Source organism: Silurus meridionalis, chromosome 20 (genome assembly GCF_014805685.1).
Source record: "Silurus meridionalis isolate SWU-2019-XX chromosome 20, ASM1480568v1, whole genome shotgun sequence".
Taxonomy (NCBI): domain Eukaryota; kingdom Metazoa; phylum Chordata; class Actinopteri; order Siluriformes; family Siluridae; genus Silurus; species Silurus meridionalis.
Genome location: NC_060903.1, coordinates 7,824,390 through 7,840,000, shown reverse-complemented (window position 1 = coordinate 7,840,000; position 15,611 = coordinate 7,824,390). Strand labels below are relative to the sequence as shown.

Sequence of the window (15,611 nt, the reverse complement as noted above, 5' to 3'; positions counted from 1 at the left end):
AGCTAGACCTAAAGCAGAGATGTACTTTACATTACAAAATTTCTCAAGTTTATTACAGCTTTAGAAATGGGTAAAACATTTGCATCCTCCAGGACCTAGAAAAAAGCTGAAGATCTGATTTACTGCAAATGTATACACGTATTTAAGTGACTGATTTCAGTTTGTTTCAACTTCAAACTAAAATGCATAAAGGAGGGAAAACAGAGCTTGCTATTCAATCTGGATGAAAGAAACTGCACTCTAAAAGAAGAAAGAGTTAGTATTCAGGAAACTGTAGTGCCTAAGCAGCTTTACTGAAAGATTGAGTGCTTAGGAGGTGCTGTGTCACAGTTTAGTCATCATTTTGTCATTTCAAGCTATGTGAAGTGTCAACTATGCTGTGAAAGCAAATTACAAATTACAGGTGATTGGCATCTATAAACGTATGCATGTGAGTACAAAGAAACAAGCATTACCCGAACTTTCGTAGATCTGTCCTACAAAAACATTAATCCACACATTACTAAAACACCTGGTATGCAAAGATATGTTTTGTTTTTTATTGTAATAGCAAAAAATGGACAAACATTAACAGTCCACATAAATTTACTATAAAATGAAATATGTGCTTGTATGCATTTCAATATCCTAACCTTTCTTCACCATCCGAGCAGCCACAGTATACTGGCCAGAGTCATTTGCTACACCCTTTCCAGTGCTTTGCCATGCCTCTTCTCGTGTAGAGATCATCTGCTTTCGTTCTTCAATGGACATCTGTCCCTCTATTCCTTCTCCCAGTCTCTGGAAATAGTAATTAAGAACAGGAATTAGACAGAAATGCAGTGCAAGGTTTTGTTTTTTTGCTATGATGTGGGAAATATCTTGAGTGGCAAATAACGTTTGCATTCAACATTTTTAACTAAAAATCCCTGACAGCAAACTACCGCTTCAGGCTTCCAGGGTGACTCACAGGAGCTCAGGAATGTTCCTGGATTACACCCAAAATCCCTATCCTCACTGATGCTTTTGCTTTCTTTCTTTAACCAAAATATTCTATGCACTACAGCTTCACCCTGGTTCTGTTTATTTGCAGCAGGAACTATAGAGGAACAATCCCTAAATATAAGCAGCATGTCTTTTATCCAACACAAGAGTTTATAATTCACTCATTGAAAACATTCAGACACTAGGAATAGGCTTGCTCTGAAACACCCACAACTCCAAAGTAGACAGGATGACAGTAAGTTGTTGAGTGAAGGGGTGGACACTTACCTGGCATGGATGGTCTACAGGCTGACATTTTGGGGTGGGATGGAAAGGAGGAGGGGAATAGGTGGAAGCAAAAACAGGCTCCTACAGGCAGGAGATGATGTGAGAATGAGAAAGAAGGGGAAAAAAAGGAAATAAAAAAGCACCCAGAAGGCAAGAAATGAGATCAAATTAAACTGAAAGGGCAATGCAAATCATAGGAAAGAACAGAAGTAATGTTATGTAAACTTAGGAAGAAAATAGGGCAGCAAATATCTTTTAAAAATTGAAGTGAACAAGCATGTCGAAGTTGCAAAAAAGCCCCAAATGGTACTTAAGCACCAGCTAATCATTAAGTAGCATAAGCCAGGGAGCAATGTAGGTAAACTATCTGATCTGCCAAAAGCTAAAAGCTGTTGATGCAGTATGCATGATCAAATCTTACCCAAACCTGTTCAGATGAGGCAAACTCCTCAATAACAGCCCTCTCTTCCTATAACACACAAGTAATGAATGTGTGTGTAAGGCACAGGTTTTTATTTATTTATTTATTTTTATTTTAAAAACCACATCATGGGGTTCATACCATAAAAAATAAAAGAATATGCATTAAAAGCTACTCATCTGACTGGCCTAGTTAGTAGCCTTGCTTTTTTGATAGCATATATAAACAGCAAAAAAGATTTTTATTTGGTTTGAGCATTATACCATACTATATGATTGACAATATATCATGGCACAAAGCTATGTTTAAAATTAACCAGGCAACTCCCCAATCCTAAAGTTTTACATCCTTTCATTTGTTTTTGCTCAATGTATTAAGAATAGCAGCAATCCAGTATTACAATCTGCACTTTATTATATTGTATTATATACACACACACACACACACACACACACAGCAGCTCGTTCTGGTCCACTAATTTGATTGGTGAAATACATTTCCTTGGATAGATCACATTTGCACATCTTCACACTAGATAAGACTTTATCCAGCTTTAGGAATTATTAAACGTTGACTGAACAAAATTTGCATAACACTTAACGCTGATCAACTTTTTTTGCATGTTATGTAACTGCTGTGGATTTGAGTTTAAACAATAAAGTAAAACTCACTATAGTGTTACTTTGTTGTTCAATTATTAATGATGTGGAACATTATTAATTGGTCATTCATTACTAACTGCATTTTGTTGTTTAGAAAACAACAATTTGGGAAAAATAAAATAGGGTAAAAAGCATTCATGGAGAATATTTGTTATCCATTGCTACATTACAGTCTTTAACCTTGTTGGCTATTGCTGTCAATCATAATTCCTGCATAGTCACCTTTGAATTGTTAAAATTATTAATTATTATGAATTATTATTGCAAATCGTTAAAAATATTTGGCGATATTGTGCCGGAAATGTCAGTTACTTAAATGTAGAATGATTGTATAAAGGCAGTTTTATACTCGCAATCATTCAGTTCTTAATTGCGGAACACAGCCGGCGGCCTCAAGCTTACGGCTGGATCACAGCAACAGTATTCGATAAAACAGCCCTCTTTGCTTGTTGAAATAAATTATTATATATTAAAACTAAACATGCACATGATTTAAAAAAAAAAAAAAAAAAAAAAAACAGGTCTTAATATTTTTGGCCAAACATTTCTTCTAACATTTACCTTCTTCTTGAAGCTTTGTTCTTCCCATATTTGGTTGCTCATTGATGCGACTTCCTGCACAACCTCCTGTTTCTTGTTCATCCTGTTTTTCCAATCCTCCTCCCCACTCTTTTTCAACAAGGCTAACCTGGAAAGAAAATATCACAATCATACTGCACATTAATGGATGCAAAATTAAAATGAAGTACCTTAAATTATGCATTCTGCTTCTTCAAGAATTTCTATATAGCAAATATTCTTTTTTCGCTCTATCAATGTAACCTCCTTTAATTCTTCCTTACCCTAAAGAAGGGCAGCCAGCAGAACAGAACATTCGAAAATAGCAATCTCTATGTGGCTCACTGAAGAGGAGCACTGACCCAAATTCATTCATCAAACAGGAGGCAAGGAGAACAGCGCTGATGCCCTTTATACATGCTGCGTTTACAGCCGTTTTTATGTCCAGGTGGTGTACATTTTAGCAACTAATACAAATTACTGTTTTTCAGGACCATTTTTGTTTTCTATGATACAATAATACAATTTAAATGCAGTTATATTTAGAGAAAAATACAATACATGCCAAATATCCAAAGACTGACATATTAATAGGACGAACACTATTCATTCTTAACGGATTTTAAAAAAATGGTTAACAAAGCATCTGGCTGCGAAGTGGGTAAGTAGGATAACAAAAAAAGAAGATAAAATAATAATAAAAAAAATCCCTACACATTTTCGTTCATTTCTATTTGGGAACAATTATGAACATGTTGCGAAACTGTCAGTCAGTATTAAGGGGTCATACTGACAGCGTTGCCACTTTGACCTCACACTATTTTTGCTGTTGTTCCTGAGTTCCCAGGAACATAAAAGTCAGCAAAAAAAATAAAAGTGAAAGAAAGAAAACATTACCACTACTTTCTTCTTGTTTTGATCACGCCCACTACGTAATCAAATTTGATTGAATGCAGATTTGGATCATTTGAAACACTAAACAAAAAATAGTGTGAGCAATCTAACTGCAAATAAACTCAGCGGAACTAAAAAATGGCTCGGCCAACTATATGCTGCACAAAGCAAACCACATCTAAAAACAATAAATCTCAGAAAAAGATTACAAACACAAGTAGCCTAGATAAGACCACTAACCATACACTCACCTCTCTTTAATAGACATTGATGTCATCGTTTCTGATTCTTCTTGAGCCACAGGAGAAGCCTGGACACAACTTGGTACAATGTACTGGGGTTTAGGTTGCGTCTGAGGTGGGACCTTAGTCTGAGGAGGGGTGTAGGAATAAGACTGATTTGGATTGATTGACTGAGGAGATACTTTGGTTTGTATCTGTCCAAAAGATTCTGAGTAGATTTGTGCTTCGGGTGGTGGAGGAGATTGGAGGTATGGCTGTGGTTTGGGATGAGTCTGAGGTGAGGTTTGAGGGGAAATGTGAAAAGAGCTTTGGATTGGAGGAGAACTGTGCTGCAGGTATGTGAGTGAGTGTGAAGGAGCAGTCGAAGTGCGTGAAGTACTTTGGAGGGAAACAACTGCAGTGCTCACAGGAAACACAGATGGACCAATCTCAGGAGCATCTATGTAACACACAAAGTGGAAAAGTACAAGTGAAATGTTAGTGCGCGCACACACACACACACACACACACACACACACACACACACACACACACACACACACACACACACACACACACACACACACACATTCTAATTCTCAAGCGTAAACTTTTGACACCCCTGCAATTAGCTTATTTTCAATGGCCTATAAAGCTGAGACTTGGAAGTTTTTGTTAACATAAGTTTCCAGCAGTTGGCACATTAATGTTTTACTTTAATCCTCGAATGTATTTAATGATCTGTGCCATTTAGTGAAGAGTCGAGGCCTTTTTTATTCTCACCTCTGCTTGTCTGAGTTAGCAAGGGTAAGATTCCCTCAGGGAACAAGTCTCTATGTACAACATGACTTAGCATTGAGCTGTGGGATTACACTAGTCGTCATTCCCTTTCAAATAAAACTTATACTTGAGCTAGCTAAATGTTATGCGACTAATTTATCCTGTAGACCATTTGCTGCTCTATCAATCTGCAAAATGAGCACGAGAAATGACCATTACAGAATAAAGAAACAGTTTAGCACATCACCCTAATAGGCAGTAAATCTAAGAGTGAAATGTTATGCGAAATAGTTTTTTTGCGTTTTAACACTTCTGTAATACTGGAGGGAGAGTGCATATTCTTATTCACAGGTTAGTAAATCTTAGGGGAACATCTCATATTGCACACTAACATATTAATAGTGTGTCAGTACAACTGGTTTCTACTGTGTAGGCAACCTTGAATCGTTTTTAAATGTGCATTGACTTGGCAACCATATCCCCGAGATGAATCAGCCTGGTGGAAAAGGATACAGTGCAACCCACATTCCAAAATGTGTTAAGTAATTTATCCTATGTGATATCATACAGATTACTTTTGTTCATATTAATTAGAAATATTCACCTATTTTGGCCCTCGAGCCAAAGCAAACATTCTACATATGGCAAATTAAATAGGTACTACAACACACCACATTGCAACTGTGTTGCAACTGCACAAGCACACAAGGCAGGGGGTAATCAGAGCGACTCCCTTTTGAGCAGACATCCAACACATGCAGTATTAAACACAATTAATCTTATCGGGTTTTCGTTTCTTCAAAATTATAAGAGTATGCAGATCAAATGAGGCTTACCTTATGCCTTTTTTGCTGTACAATTATTTTTACCCATTAGGGTAACACACAAACTGTTTTATTTTATATAGTTCATTACATATTTTCATTCATATTTTTCCCCCTTTAAGCAAGACAGCAATTTATTGCTGCATTTTTACTCACATAGTGCTAAGAGCACTCTGCTCCCTCAAGATAGTAACACTCCAGTCAAAAGCCTCCCACCTCCTTCACAGCAACGTTATTAGAGTTTGTGATTCTCAGGCACAGACAAAGAAACCCGTGTGGGCTGCATGTACGTGAAATTATGCTAATCACATTCAGCCCAGCATGGCAGACCTCACATAACACAAAACAAAAAAAAAATCCAAAAATGGGCTCAGCACATGGACAAGCAACCAAGTGTGACACAGAGTGCAATATGTGGCATCAGATACAATAAGGACACAAATTTAATTATACTCCCTTGAACCTTTTTATTTATTTGATTGTTTATTTAATAAATTGCATTTCTCTCATCGCTTACCTGAGGCTGTCTGAACAGCGTCTGGTGAGAGGTAACCTTGTGAGATAGGGATCTTGTCTTTCCCTCTCTCCCAGTCTTGCAGTCTCACTCTGTCATACTCTCTCTGCTCTCTCTCTTTCTTGTCAGTCAGCCCCGCCTCCCTCTCTCCATGAGTGTGAGAGTGTGTGTGTGTATGTGTGCTCTGATTAAACACACGAGGGTTCTTGGATTCCCCGATTTCTGCCAAACCAAGTCTATACATATAGTCCTCCTCCTGTTTCTGCTCACTGGCTGATACTCTAGCAGCCAAGCCCTTGCTTTGTCCTGGTTGGATCGGCTCCTCAGAGGGGGGCGGAGAGCATATCTCAGGGGGACAGTTTTCTCCACTCTCTGTCAAGCTGAAATATCGAACACCTCTCTCATAAGCTGGAAGCTTATCGTGGGGTGAGTGATTGGATGAAACCAGATTGGGCGGTGCTGCTGGAGTAGGAGTGCGAGAGAGGGCTGGGCATGTCTCTGTGTGAACATCTGCAGGGATCGCCACTGACAGGTTTGTCACCATGGCAACAGAAGCCTGGGCGGTGACCGCAGCAACAGAACGAATCAACGATGCAGAGAGAGGCTCCAACTTAAGACCTCCATTCTGCAGCTATGAATTGACATAGAAAAGAGAAAAATGAATGCAAGTAAAAAAAAAAAAACAGCACACACAAAACTTACAAAAACAGCAAGAAAATTCAGGTTAGTCCCTGTAGCCTTTGTCTCATGTGTATCCAAAATTTCTGCATGGTACAGTACAAGCACACACACATTGTCAGCTGAAAATGCACAACATATCTGACATTTACACAAATGACTTCATCTCAAAATAACCTTTTACGCATTACTACACAGCTTCCTATCAGAGTAATTATATAACAAGTGAGCATGGCACACACATTTAATTCCTTTTCAATCCACTGCAACATGCATGCTAGAAAAAATAATGTGGTCAACAGATTAAAATTCATGTGTATAATATATGTAAGTAGAGTATAAACACAAACAAATTAGTATTTTTAATACTAATAGTAGTAATAGCAGCATTAGTAAGAGTTGCAACAGGAGAAATAGTATAGGGGCAATAGTCATTGTGGTAGTACTAAGTAGAAGTAGGAGCAGTAAAATAAATAAATAAATAAATAAAGTAAAAATAAAGTAAAAATTAAAAAAAATAAAAAAGTTGTAGTATTTATAATAGCATTGGGAGACGTTATTATAGTAGTTGTGGTGATTGCAGAAGTAGTAGTTGTAGTAGGAGCAGCAGCAAGTTAGTAGTTTACTAGTATGAGTAATAGAAATAGTAATGATAAAAATAGCAGCATCAGCAACAAAAGAATAGCATCAGTATTAGCAGAAGGCATTGTAGTAGTCATGGGGATTATTTTTAGAATTAATAGAACTCGTAATAACGTTAGCTGTAGTAGCAGTAGCAATAGTTCCGGCTGTAGGATCACTTAAGTTATAACTTTATAGGGCAACTAGTGAAAACCTAAACAATTAATTGAGCAAATCCTGACAAAGCCAATAAGTGGTGTTCAAGCAAACATTCACTGGGCAACAGGCCACTGATAAGAAGCAGGCATCCAATATGAGAACGCAAAACTGCCAATCCGAAGCGGTTATTGGCCCAGGACTAAAAAATAGACCAAAATGTTTTTTATTGTCTTACTTGATTGCCATGGGGTGGTACTACAAACCCATCAGGCATGGAAATAAAACCTGTGTGATCTGATGGATCTATAGTCTGCATTAGATCCTGTGAAAGGGACAGTGTTCTGATGCTCAGAATGGTGAAATAAGAAAAACTATAGCATCAAAACAATACTCCTATATGCTCAGTTGGGACCGAATAATTACGCAGGAATGTTTTAAAATAAACTGCTGCTCAAACAATATATATATATATATATATATATATATATATATATATATATATATATATATATATATATATAATAAAAACTGCAACATGTCCCAAAAATAGCTAAGTTTACCTGATTTACTTCTTCTTGGGTGATGGGCTGAGTTTGGAACCGGGCATTTCTCCTGCGTGGGCGTGTATCTGGGCATGCGTCCTCTGCTTTTTGGGCAGGAGGATGGGAAAGGCGGTTAAACAGAGCCATTTTCTCTGAAAGGCTCAGCGTTGACAGGTCAGGCTCCTCGGCCCCTGCTCTTTCTCCCGTCCCTACTTCTCCTTGTGACACCTCCTTTTCCTTCTCCTGTGGAGCAGAATCAGGGGCTGAGGGAGTCTTCATGCTGGGAGGAGAAAAACAATCATCACTACAAGATAATACAGAGAGAATAGAGCATTTGCAGGCTAGCAGTTATACCACCCACAATGCATGCATGCTCCAAAAAATGTTTTCAAATCAGACATTTTTTACATTTAGTCACCAATTACATATAAATCATAAACTGCAATAAATACAACTTAAGGCTATAAAAGAAAAACACATAATGAAGAGCACTTCTTCCAGAACTACTCAGCTGTGACACTAACTAATAATAAATCAAGCAAAACCCATCATTTAGTCACCTACAAATCACACTAAGTTAGAAACCTTGCAACATTCAATGTGTTTTTAGCAGGAGGCATTGCTAAATGAAAGAAACATAAGACAGTGTGAGCTTCATCTCTGCAAACAAATATAGGGAACAAACATTTCCATTAACATGAACAAACAATGAATTTAAAAAATGTATATGCCATTAGTAACAATAATAAATTAATAAACTAACCATCAATGCTATATGGACTACATTATATATATAAATCTCACTTGAAAAGATCTTTGTCTTCACATTAAACACTTAACACTAATAACTTGTGGTTTTAATGCAGCTCTACTCCATCATGTCTCAAATTTCCTTCTATCATAAACTGTAGCTGATATAGTAACATGGACTTCATATATACACCCTTACACACTTTTTAATAGATTTTTAAAATCTTTAATTATACCACATCATATGTGTATGTTATAAATGCAGAACTTGTTTTTGCAATTTGACTTTGGCACTGAACTTATTTTAAACATGCTTTCCATGGTGTGCCTTAACCATCTGCTTTAGTCAGCTAATAAAACGGTTTATTAAAAAAAGGTAAAAATCACTTATTTTAAGTAATAAAATAATTTTCAATAATGATTCAAATAGACCCCAGTGTGGACCACAAATGAGTATGATTAAAATGACCAAAATGTACTAACGTGTTAATTCAAATCTTTGCAGTCATATTAACTATCATCAGCTACCACGTGTTATCTTTGTGACTTTGACAATGTTACTTATGGTGTATTGATGATCAAGTTCATAGTTTGTTAATAATAAATAGGGTGGAAAATAATCTCAAGGAAATATTATTATTATACTTTTACAATGACCTTTTTAAACTTTTAAATTTTTACTTTGAATACACTTTCAAATGCAAGCACTTTTTTAAATGTATGAGCTTTCTCTTAGCTTCGGATAGCAACTGGTTGCTGGATAGCCACATGGACTAACCTAATATTTACTGTAACCTTCGTTACAAGGTGAAGCTGAAGGTGAAATATTTTCATCATATTGTGGAAGTGTAAAAGTAACTCAAAGTGCAGTATTTGACCAGTAGATGGTGCTGTCCACGGCCTTTACTTCACTCGTGGAACAAAAACATTTTCAACATACACACGATTACAAAATGCAAAGATATTGTATCAAATCAGTAGCCATGCTGCAGACATAAACATAAGTAGATATTATAGAAACAAACAAAAACGCAGACTTGAAAAGCTAATTGGAAGCCCTGAAAGCTCATTCACATGCATACAGTACAGGTACCTGAAGTTAGTCATTGTGGTGCTGACTACTGTGGGACTGGGAAACCTGGGGGCTGTGGTTTGAACAGTGGCGATTTGGGTGGGGGGACCAGGAGAACTTTAGAAAAGGACAAGTAATGCCAGAGAAAATCAGTGAATGATAGTTGCACATCCATAAATCAGTGACAAATAAACAATAAATAAAAGCAAACTAAAGTTATTGCAGTAACAATTCACAGTAACAACAGAAATGAAAACTAAAAAAATAAATCTGTCCATGAATAATTACAGTATACAGGGTTGTATATTTATTAATCAAAAATCCACTGTTGGGGCTGATGCTAAAACTCTGTGTCCAAAACCGCATCCTGCTCTATTCTAAAAAAAAGGCTAGAATTGTATCAAGGAAAAATTAATTGAGAAATACGTTCCAATTCACAATTGGAATAGAAACTGAAAGATGCTGAAGAGATCCACATTCTCAAGTGAGAGAAGTTATTAACAAGACAATCAAAGCAGACACACCATCAAGTTGAGTGTTACAAAACATTTGTAGGTCATATGAAATCCCACTTCAAGTAGGTTAAGACAACAAGGCTCTGGAATCCTATAAGAAATTTTCTATCGATATTTGTTTTGCCTGCAAAATGTTACATTTATATTACATCTAATCACTTTTAAAAACATTCATTGCTACAGTGAAGCATGGTGGTGGTAGAAGCATCTAAATTTACCCTTCACCCCTTGCTTCTTTGCTAACATAATGTCCACCCTAATAGAAAACTAACATTTAATTATTAGTTAGAATAATTAGTTCTTGAGTACATACATACATACATATATTTATTATTTATTATTATTTTTAAGAATGTATTTGATGTTACTCCATAAGAAAAACTCTGCTATAGTTCAAGAACTACCTATATTTCCTTCCTATACTTTATATACTTCCTGTCCTATTTTTACTTTAACAGATAAATGTGTTTGATGACTTTAAAAGAACACAGAATTAATTGTGTACTGGTGACCTCCATTCATGCGACCATACTTCATGGGATACTTTTTGTAGCAGCAATGTCAGGAGAAGTGCACTTACGTTGCAGCAATGACTACTTCTTCTGTGGTAACAGGTTGGGTTCTGGAACGGTCCAGTGTACGCCTGAGCCTCCGTTCCACCGCTGCATTACGAGACCGAGGTTTGGGAACACCACTTTCTGCAGTCTTTTCAAGCTCCTAAAACATGGTCAAGCAATATGGAAAATATTAACCCAAGCAAAGAAAGCAGCAATGACCATAAAAAAGTTTCTTTCAGCTTCTCCCGTTAGGGGTCGCCACAGCGGACATCCGCATGTTTGATTTGGCACGTTTTTACGCTGGATGCCCTTCCTAACGCAACCCTCCCCATTTATCTGCCATACTATTGTAAAATTATGATATTTGTCAGTAGCTTTAAAGAGTGCTTGTTATATCACACTTTGCCCATCATACCTAGAGCAGACTGTACAAGTGAGTGAATGTACGTACATACTGTATAGACTATAAAAGTCTTATACCCTGAACAGGGACCGCTTGGCTGCGACACTCATTTTTGCTCGCTCATCCAACTTCTCTTCATCCACTAGAGAAACAAAGTGGGTGTTTATGAGCAATTTTTTCCCATATATGTGCACTGGTCATTTTTGTATGTTGTATTGTAAATCATTATCCATAAATGGCAATAAACTCACCTTCTGTCTTATGGAGTTCCAGGGACCTAAAACATAGCAACCAAAAATTACAATAAGAAGTGTCAGTGATTGCAAAGAAAATGAAGTGGGAGGGGATAATATATGAGAACATTTCAATGAATGTTCATTGCATTACACTCCCTTGTCTTACATACCTATCAGAATGTAGTCTTTCAGCTGATGTGACTGGTTGGGTTCTAAACCTTTCAGAGGACTTGCGATCATCACCAGGATTGATATACCGTCTAGGTCGACGCTGCCCTTTTTCTTGTTCAACAACCTCTGCTGGGTCAGTCTCCATGGCAGCAGTGTCTATCTTAGACTCACTTCTTAATATAGGGCAAGTTTGATCAAAAGAATGAAACAAAAGAAGAAAATTGACAATTATTAAAAATAAAAAAAACATTGCCTTTACATTTAACACATTTACATTTAATAGTTTAAAATTCGGTTTCTTTATGACAGAGCAACACATTTATTAAAAGAAGCCTCATGCGATAATAAATAAGCACACAATCAACTTTGATTATTTACTTTACACACACATGCAGCTGCTTTCAAACCAGAAATTGGAAAAACTGGCAAAACTCTTTAAATTAATGATTTAGTTGTAGCAATTTATTTGGTTTAGTTTTAATTAAGTTGGTAAGATTTCTCTCACAGACACATGATCCCATAATATTTTAGCATTACATGTTGCCCGATGCATCACAGCAAAGTCAGACGCAAGACAAACCAAGAAAATCGAAGGCTACCAGCATGTTAATATGCACACAAACGGTCAACAAATAACGCAGGTGTGCCTCCATTTTAGAAAATTAGTATTTGTGTTTATTTCAAACTCAAGTGCAATCCACGTACAATTCAGGCCTGTGTCCTGAGGCATTCTCCAGATAGGAATGCCTTAACTTTGCCACAGAAACTCTTGTATCCAAAGCCCCTACTTCACCATTGGTGGCTCCCGTCTCCCTAACATTCTGCCCAATCCCTGTTGGCATAATGGATTCTCGACTCGCAGCACGATCAAGACAACGAATTGCTGCAGACCGCTGTGCCACTCCAATATCTGACATAGAGCGAGTCCGGACTTTTGGTTTGAGGTCATCCCTGCTTCTTCTGTGGCGGGCCTGTGGGAGGGAGGAACCGCTCTGTAAGTAACAGCCTGCTTCATCCAGTCTGTGATGCACAGATTGGTCATTGCCCTCCTGTTGTGTTGGTGTGGTATCCATTGCTTTTGGAATTTCCATATTTATCTTCTTATGTCTATCTTCCTCCATGTGACCAGCTGTATGGCCAATTTGATCTTGCCCATCCCACCTACCTGACTGACTGATCCTACGCACCCTACGTCCTTTCCAATCTTCTTCAGATTGGCTTAGCTTTCTGTGCCTGAAATGTGCCTCATCTTCCTCTGGCTGGCTGGTCCTCCTTCGTCTACACTGCAATTCTGACACATCTTTCTGGACCATCATTTGACGTTCACTATTTTCTACATCAACCTTTAAGTTCCTGGATTCATTTAGCTCCACTTTCTCAATCGATGCCATTCTCCTTACACTTTGTTCATCTTTTATCTCAAATTGAGTAGGTACTTTCTCAAAGCCTTGTGGTACATCAGATTTGCTGACCCAGTTACCAACCTGCTTCGATGAACCTTCAAGGGGTTTAAAGTTCTGTAATTTTCTCTCTGACTTTCCTATAATACCACCGAATTGTTTATCACCATGATGCTGAATTTGAGCTAACTTGCTTATTTGACAATCATCCCACCTCTCGTTCCCTTCTATCCTTTCATACCCAACATTTTCTCCCTGCATTCTCTTTTTGCTGCCCAATCCCACTCTTTCTTGAGACTTGCTTGTTTTCCCATCATCATGGACTGCTCTGTTCTGCATGTGGTTGGTCTTATTTTCTCCTTTACTTCCTTCCTCCCCCAATGGACTGACTCTTCTCTCATCATGTCCTTCTCTCTCCCCAAAGCTGCTCAGCCTGCTTCTGCCTTTATCTGCCTCCACATCTAACTGGCTGACACTCACTTCACCTGCTCGATTAAACTCTTCTAACTGGCTGATTCTTCTGCTTCTCCTACCCTCCAAAACTTCCTCAGTGTGTCTCTGCATGGTGTCATCTACACTTCTCTCCCGACGGCGAATTTCTGAAGGCAACACAGCTTTTCTACTCTTCAGCAGGCATTTTGATGGTTGGTCAGTCCTAGAAGCAGATCTGCCCTCTCTTTGGAAAAGTGGAATATAATCAGCACTGGCCGTTTGCTTGGTTTCTTCACCTTCCCTACCAATTGGCGTCAACCTCGGTATGTCTGCATTGCCCTGAGGCTCTGCAGACACATGTGTTTTAGAAGGCCTGGGTGAAGAACATGGAATATTCCCATTTAATGGAGCAGATTGTTGACTAGGCCAGTGAGAAGGACTATGGTGTTGAGTATGTCCGTAGGCAGGATGCAAGTCTTCAATAGGACCATAAGTCAGAGGATGACCATGACTGTATCCAGAAATAATTTGCTGATTCTGTCCAAATGATGGGGGAACCTGTTCAACCTTATACAGCAGAGGTTGCTGATGAGAAGCATTACCCACAAGCATTGGTTGATGGGCATGTATATACTTTAGTTCAGGTTGAGGGGCATTTCTAGTCTCAGGAAATAACTCTTGAAAGTCTCTGTTAATAGAATGAGTCTGTGTGGGAACTCTACATATTTTAGTTGGCTGTTGGATGTCCCTGTAATAGGGTGAAATTTGTGTATATTCCGGCTGGCGACTAGAAGTTTTGTGATGCTCCTGACTCCTATGATCATAATTCAGATGTTCTACATTTGGAAAACCCTGTTGTTCGCTTGGGAGTAATTGCTGATGGCTAGCAGATTCTATACTCTGTGCACGTTGGTATCGTGGTGGTTCAGCACTGTGTGCTCGGTAGTAATGGGAAGGTTCTCTATGTAAATTATGCTGTTGGCCTGTGGGTTCTGCAGTCCATGTTTCTAGGTGGATTGTAGGGTCAGAATAAGGGGATAAATGTGAAGGAGTATCAACAGGGAGACGCCGGACCGATGATGCATCTGATCCTGAATCAGACATCCGTCCTAAGCTGTCATCCCTTGCCCGTCTCTCTCTCCCTCGTATTCTTTATAAAGGATAAAAAAAATTAGCATTGATCTAAGGCAAAAGTATCCAGAGTAACCTACATAATAAATGATGTAATATATACTTGATTCAATTACTTTGTTACTAATGATCATAAGGATCATTATTTAGTTTACCAAATAAGGTAACAGAAAAAAATATTAAACCTGGACTAAAACTGTGGTAGAAATATCCAGAAGTTTTCACTTCATAGCACAAAGCATTTATATGTCTATTCCCCATTTCCCAGCAACAAGCACATAGCTCTTTCCGCAAGGAGGAGGTGGTAACATCAAGTGTCAATTATTATTATTATACAATTCTATAACAGATATAGTGTCACTAAAACACTTTTCTGCCCTTTTTTCTTAACACAAACAGACGTATTTAATAGAAAAAGGTTCCACAAACAGTTCACATAAGTTTACATAAAAAATCTTTTCTACACCTTTTTTTATTCAGCATTAAAATCTAAGCAGTGTATGCATATGCAAATTTGACAAATAAGAGCGTATAAACATATCTTAATAAAACAATGCAAAAGCATAATAATAGTTCCTTGTAATCTTTTAATTTTTCAAACTGCTTTCAAAATAATTATCCAAACTTAGTGAAAAATTGGACCAAGCAAACTATTTCATGTGAATAGCCAAAGTAAATAACCACCAGCATTGGGAAGTCAATAAACCAGATTCAACTAGATGAAAGCAAAAGTTAGATGGTGTCTCTAAATGTATGCAACAGATGAAAGCAGACAAGCGAATTTAACATTTCCAGAAGAAATGAATGTGCACAAGCAAT

General features: G+C 37.7%; 1 protein-coding gene across 18 annotated transcripts in view; it reads right to left on the bottom strand.

Moving 5' to 3' along the window:
* Window positions 1-15,611, bottom strand: part of svilb (supervillin b) — a 48,647-nt gene that overhangs the window by 13,181 nt on the left and 19,855 nt on the right. For 4 of the 18 annotated variants that reach the window (XM_046876478.1, XM_046876479.1, XM_046876470.1 and 1 more), the window contains exons 7-22: window positions 12,535-14,811; window positions 11,829-12,002; window positions 11,674-11,699; window positions 11,500-11,564; window positions 11,043-11,179; window positions 9,969-10,064; window positions 8,144-8,405; window positions 7,819-7,905; window positions 6,129-6,756; window positions 4,038-4,467; window positions 2,896-3,022; window positions 1,673-1,720; window positions 1,252-1,332; window positions 633-780; window positions 456-476; window positions 1-8 (exon numbers count right to left, since the gene is read on the bottom strand). The exon at window positions 1-8 is cut by the window's left edge and continues 88 nt beyond it. In XM_046876478.1, the coding sequence (XP_046732434.1) occupies window positions 1-8; window positions 456-476; window positions 633-780; window positions 1,252-1,332; window positions 1,673-1,720; window positions 2,896-3,022; window positions 4,038-4,467; window positions 6,129-6,756; window positions 7,819-7,905; window positions 8,144-8,405; window positions 9,969-10,064; window positions 11,043-11,179; window positions 11,500-11,564; window positions 11,674-11,699; window positions 11,829-12,002; window positions 12,535-14,811 (4,615 nt within the window). The remainder of the gene's footprint in view (window positions 9-455; window positions 477-632; window positions 781-1,251; window positions 1,333-1,672; window positions 1,721-2,895; window positions 3,023-4,037; window positions 4,468-6,128; window positions 6,757-7,818; window positions 7,906-8,143; window positions 8,406-9,968; window positions 10,065-11,042; window positions 11,180-11,499; window positions 11,565-11,673; window positions 11,700-11,828; window positions 12,003-12,534; window positions 14,812-15,611) is intronic. The other 14 variants (XM_046876468.1, XM_046876466.1, XM_046876469.1 and 11 more) reach the window with 14 other exon arrangements.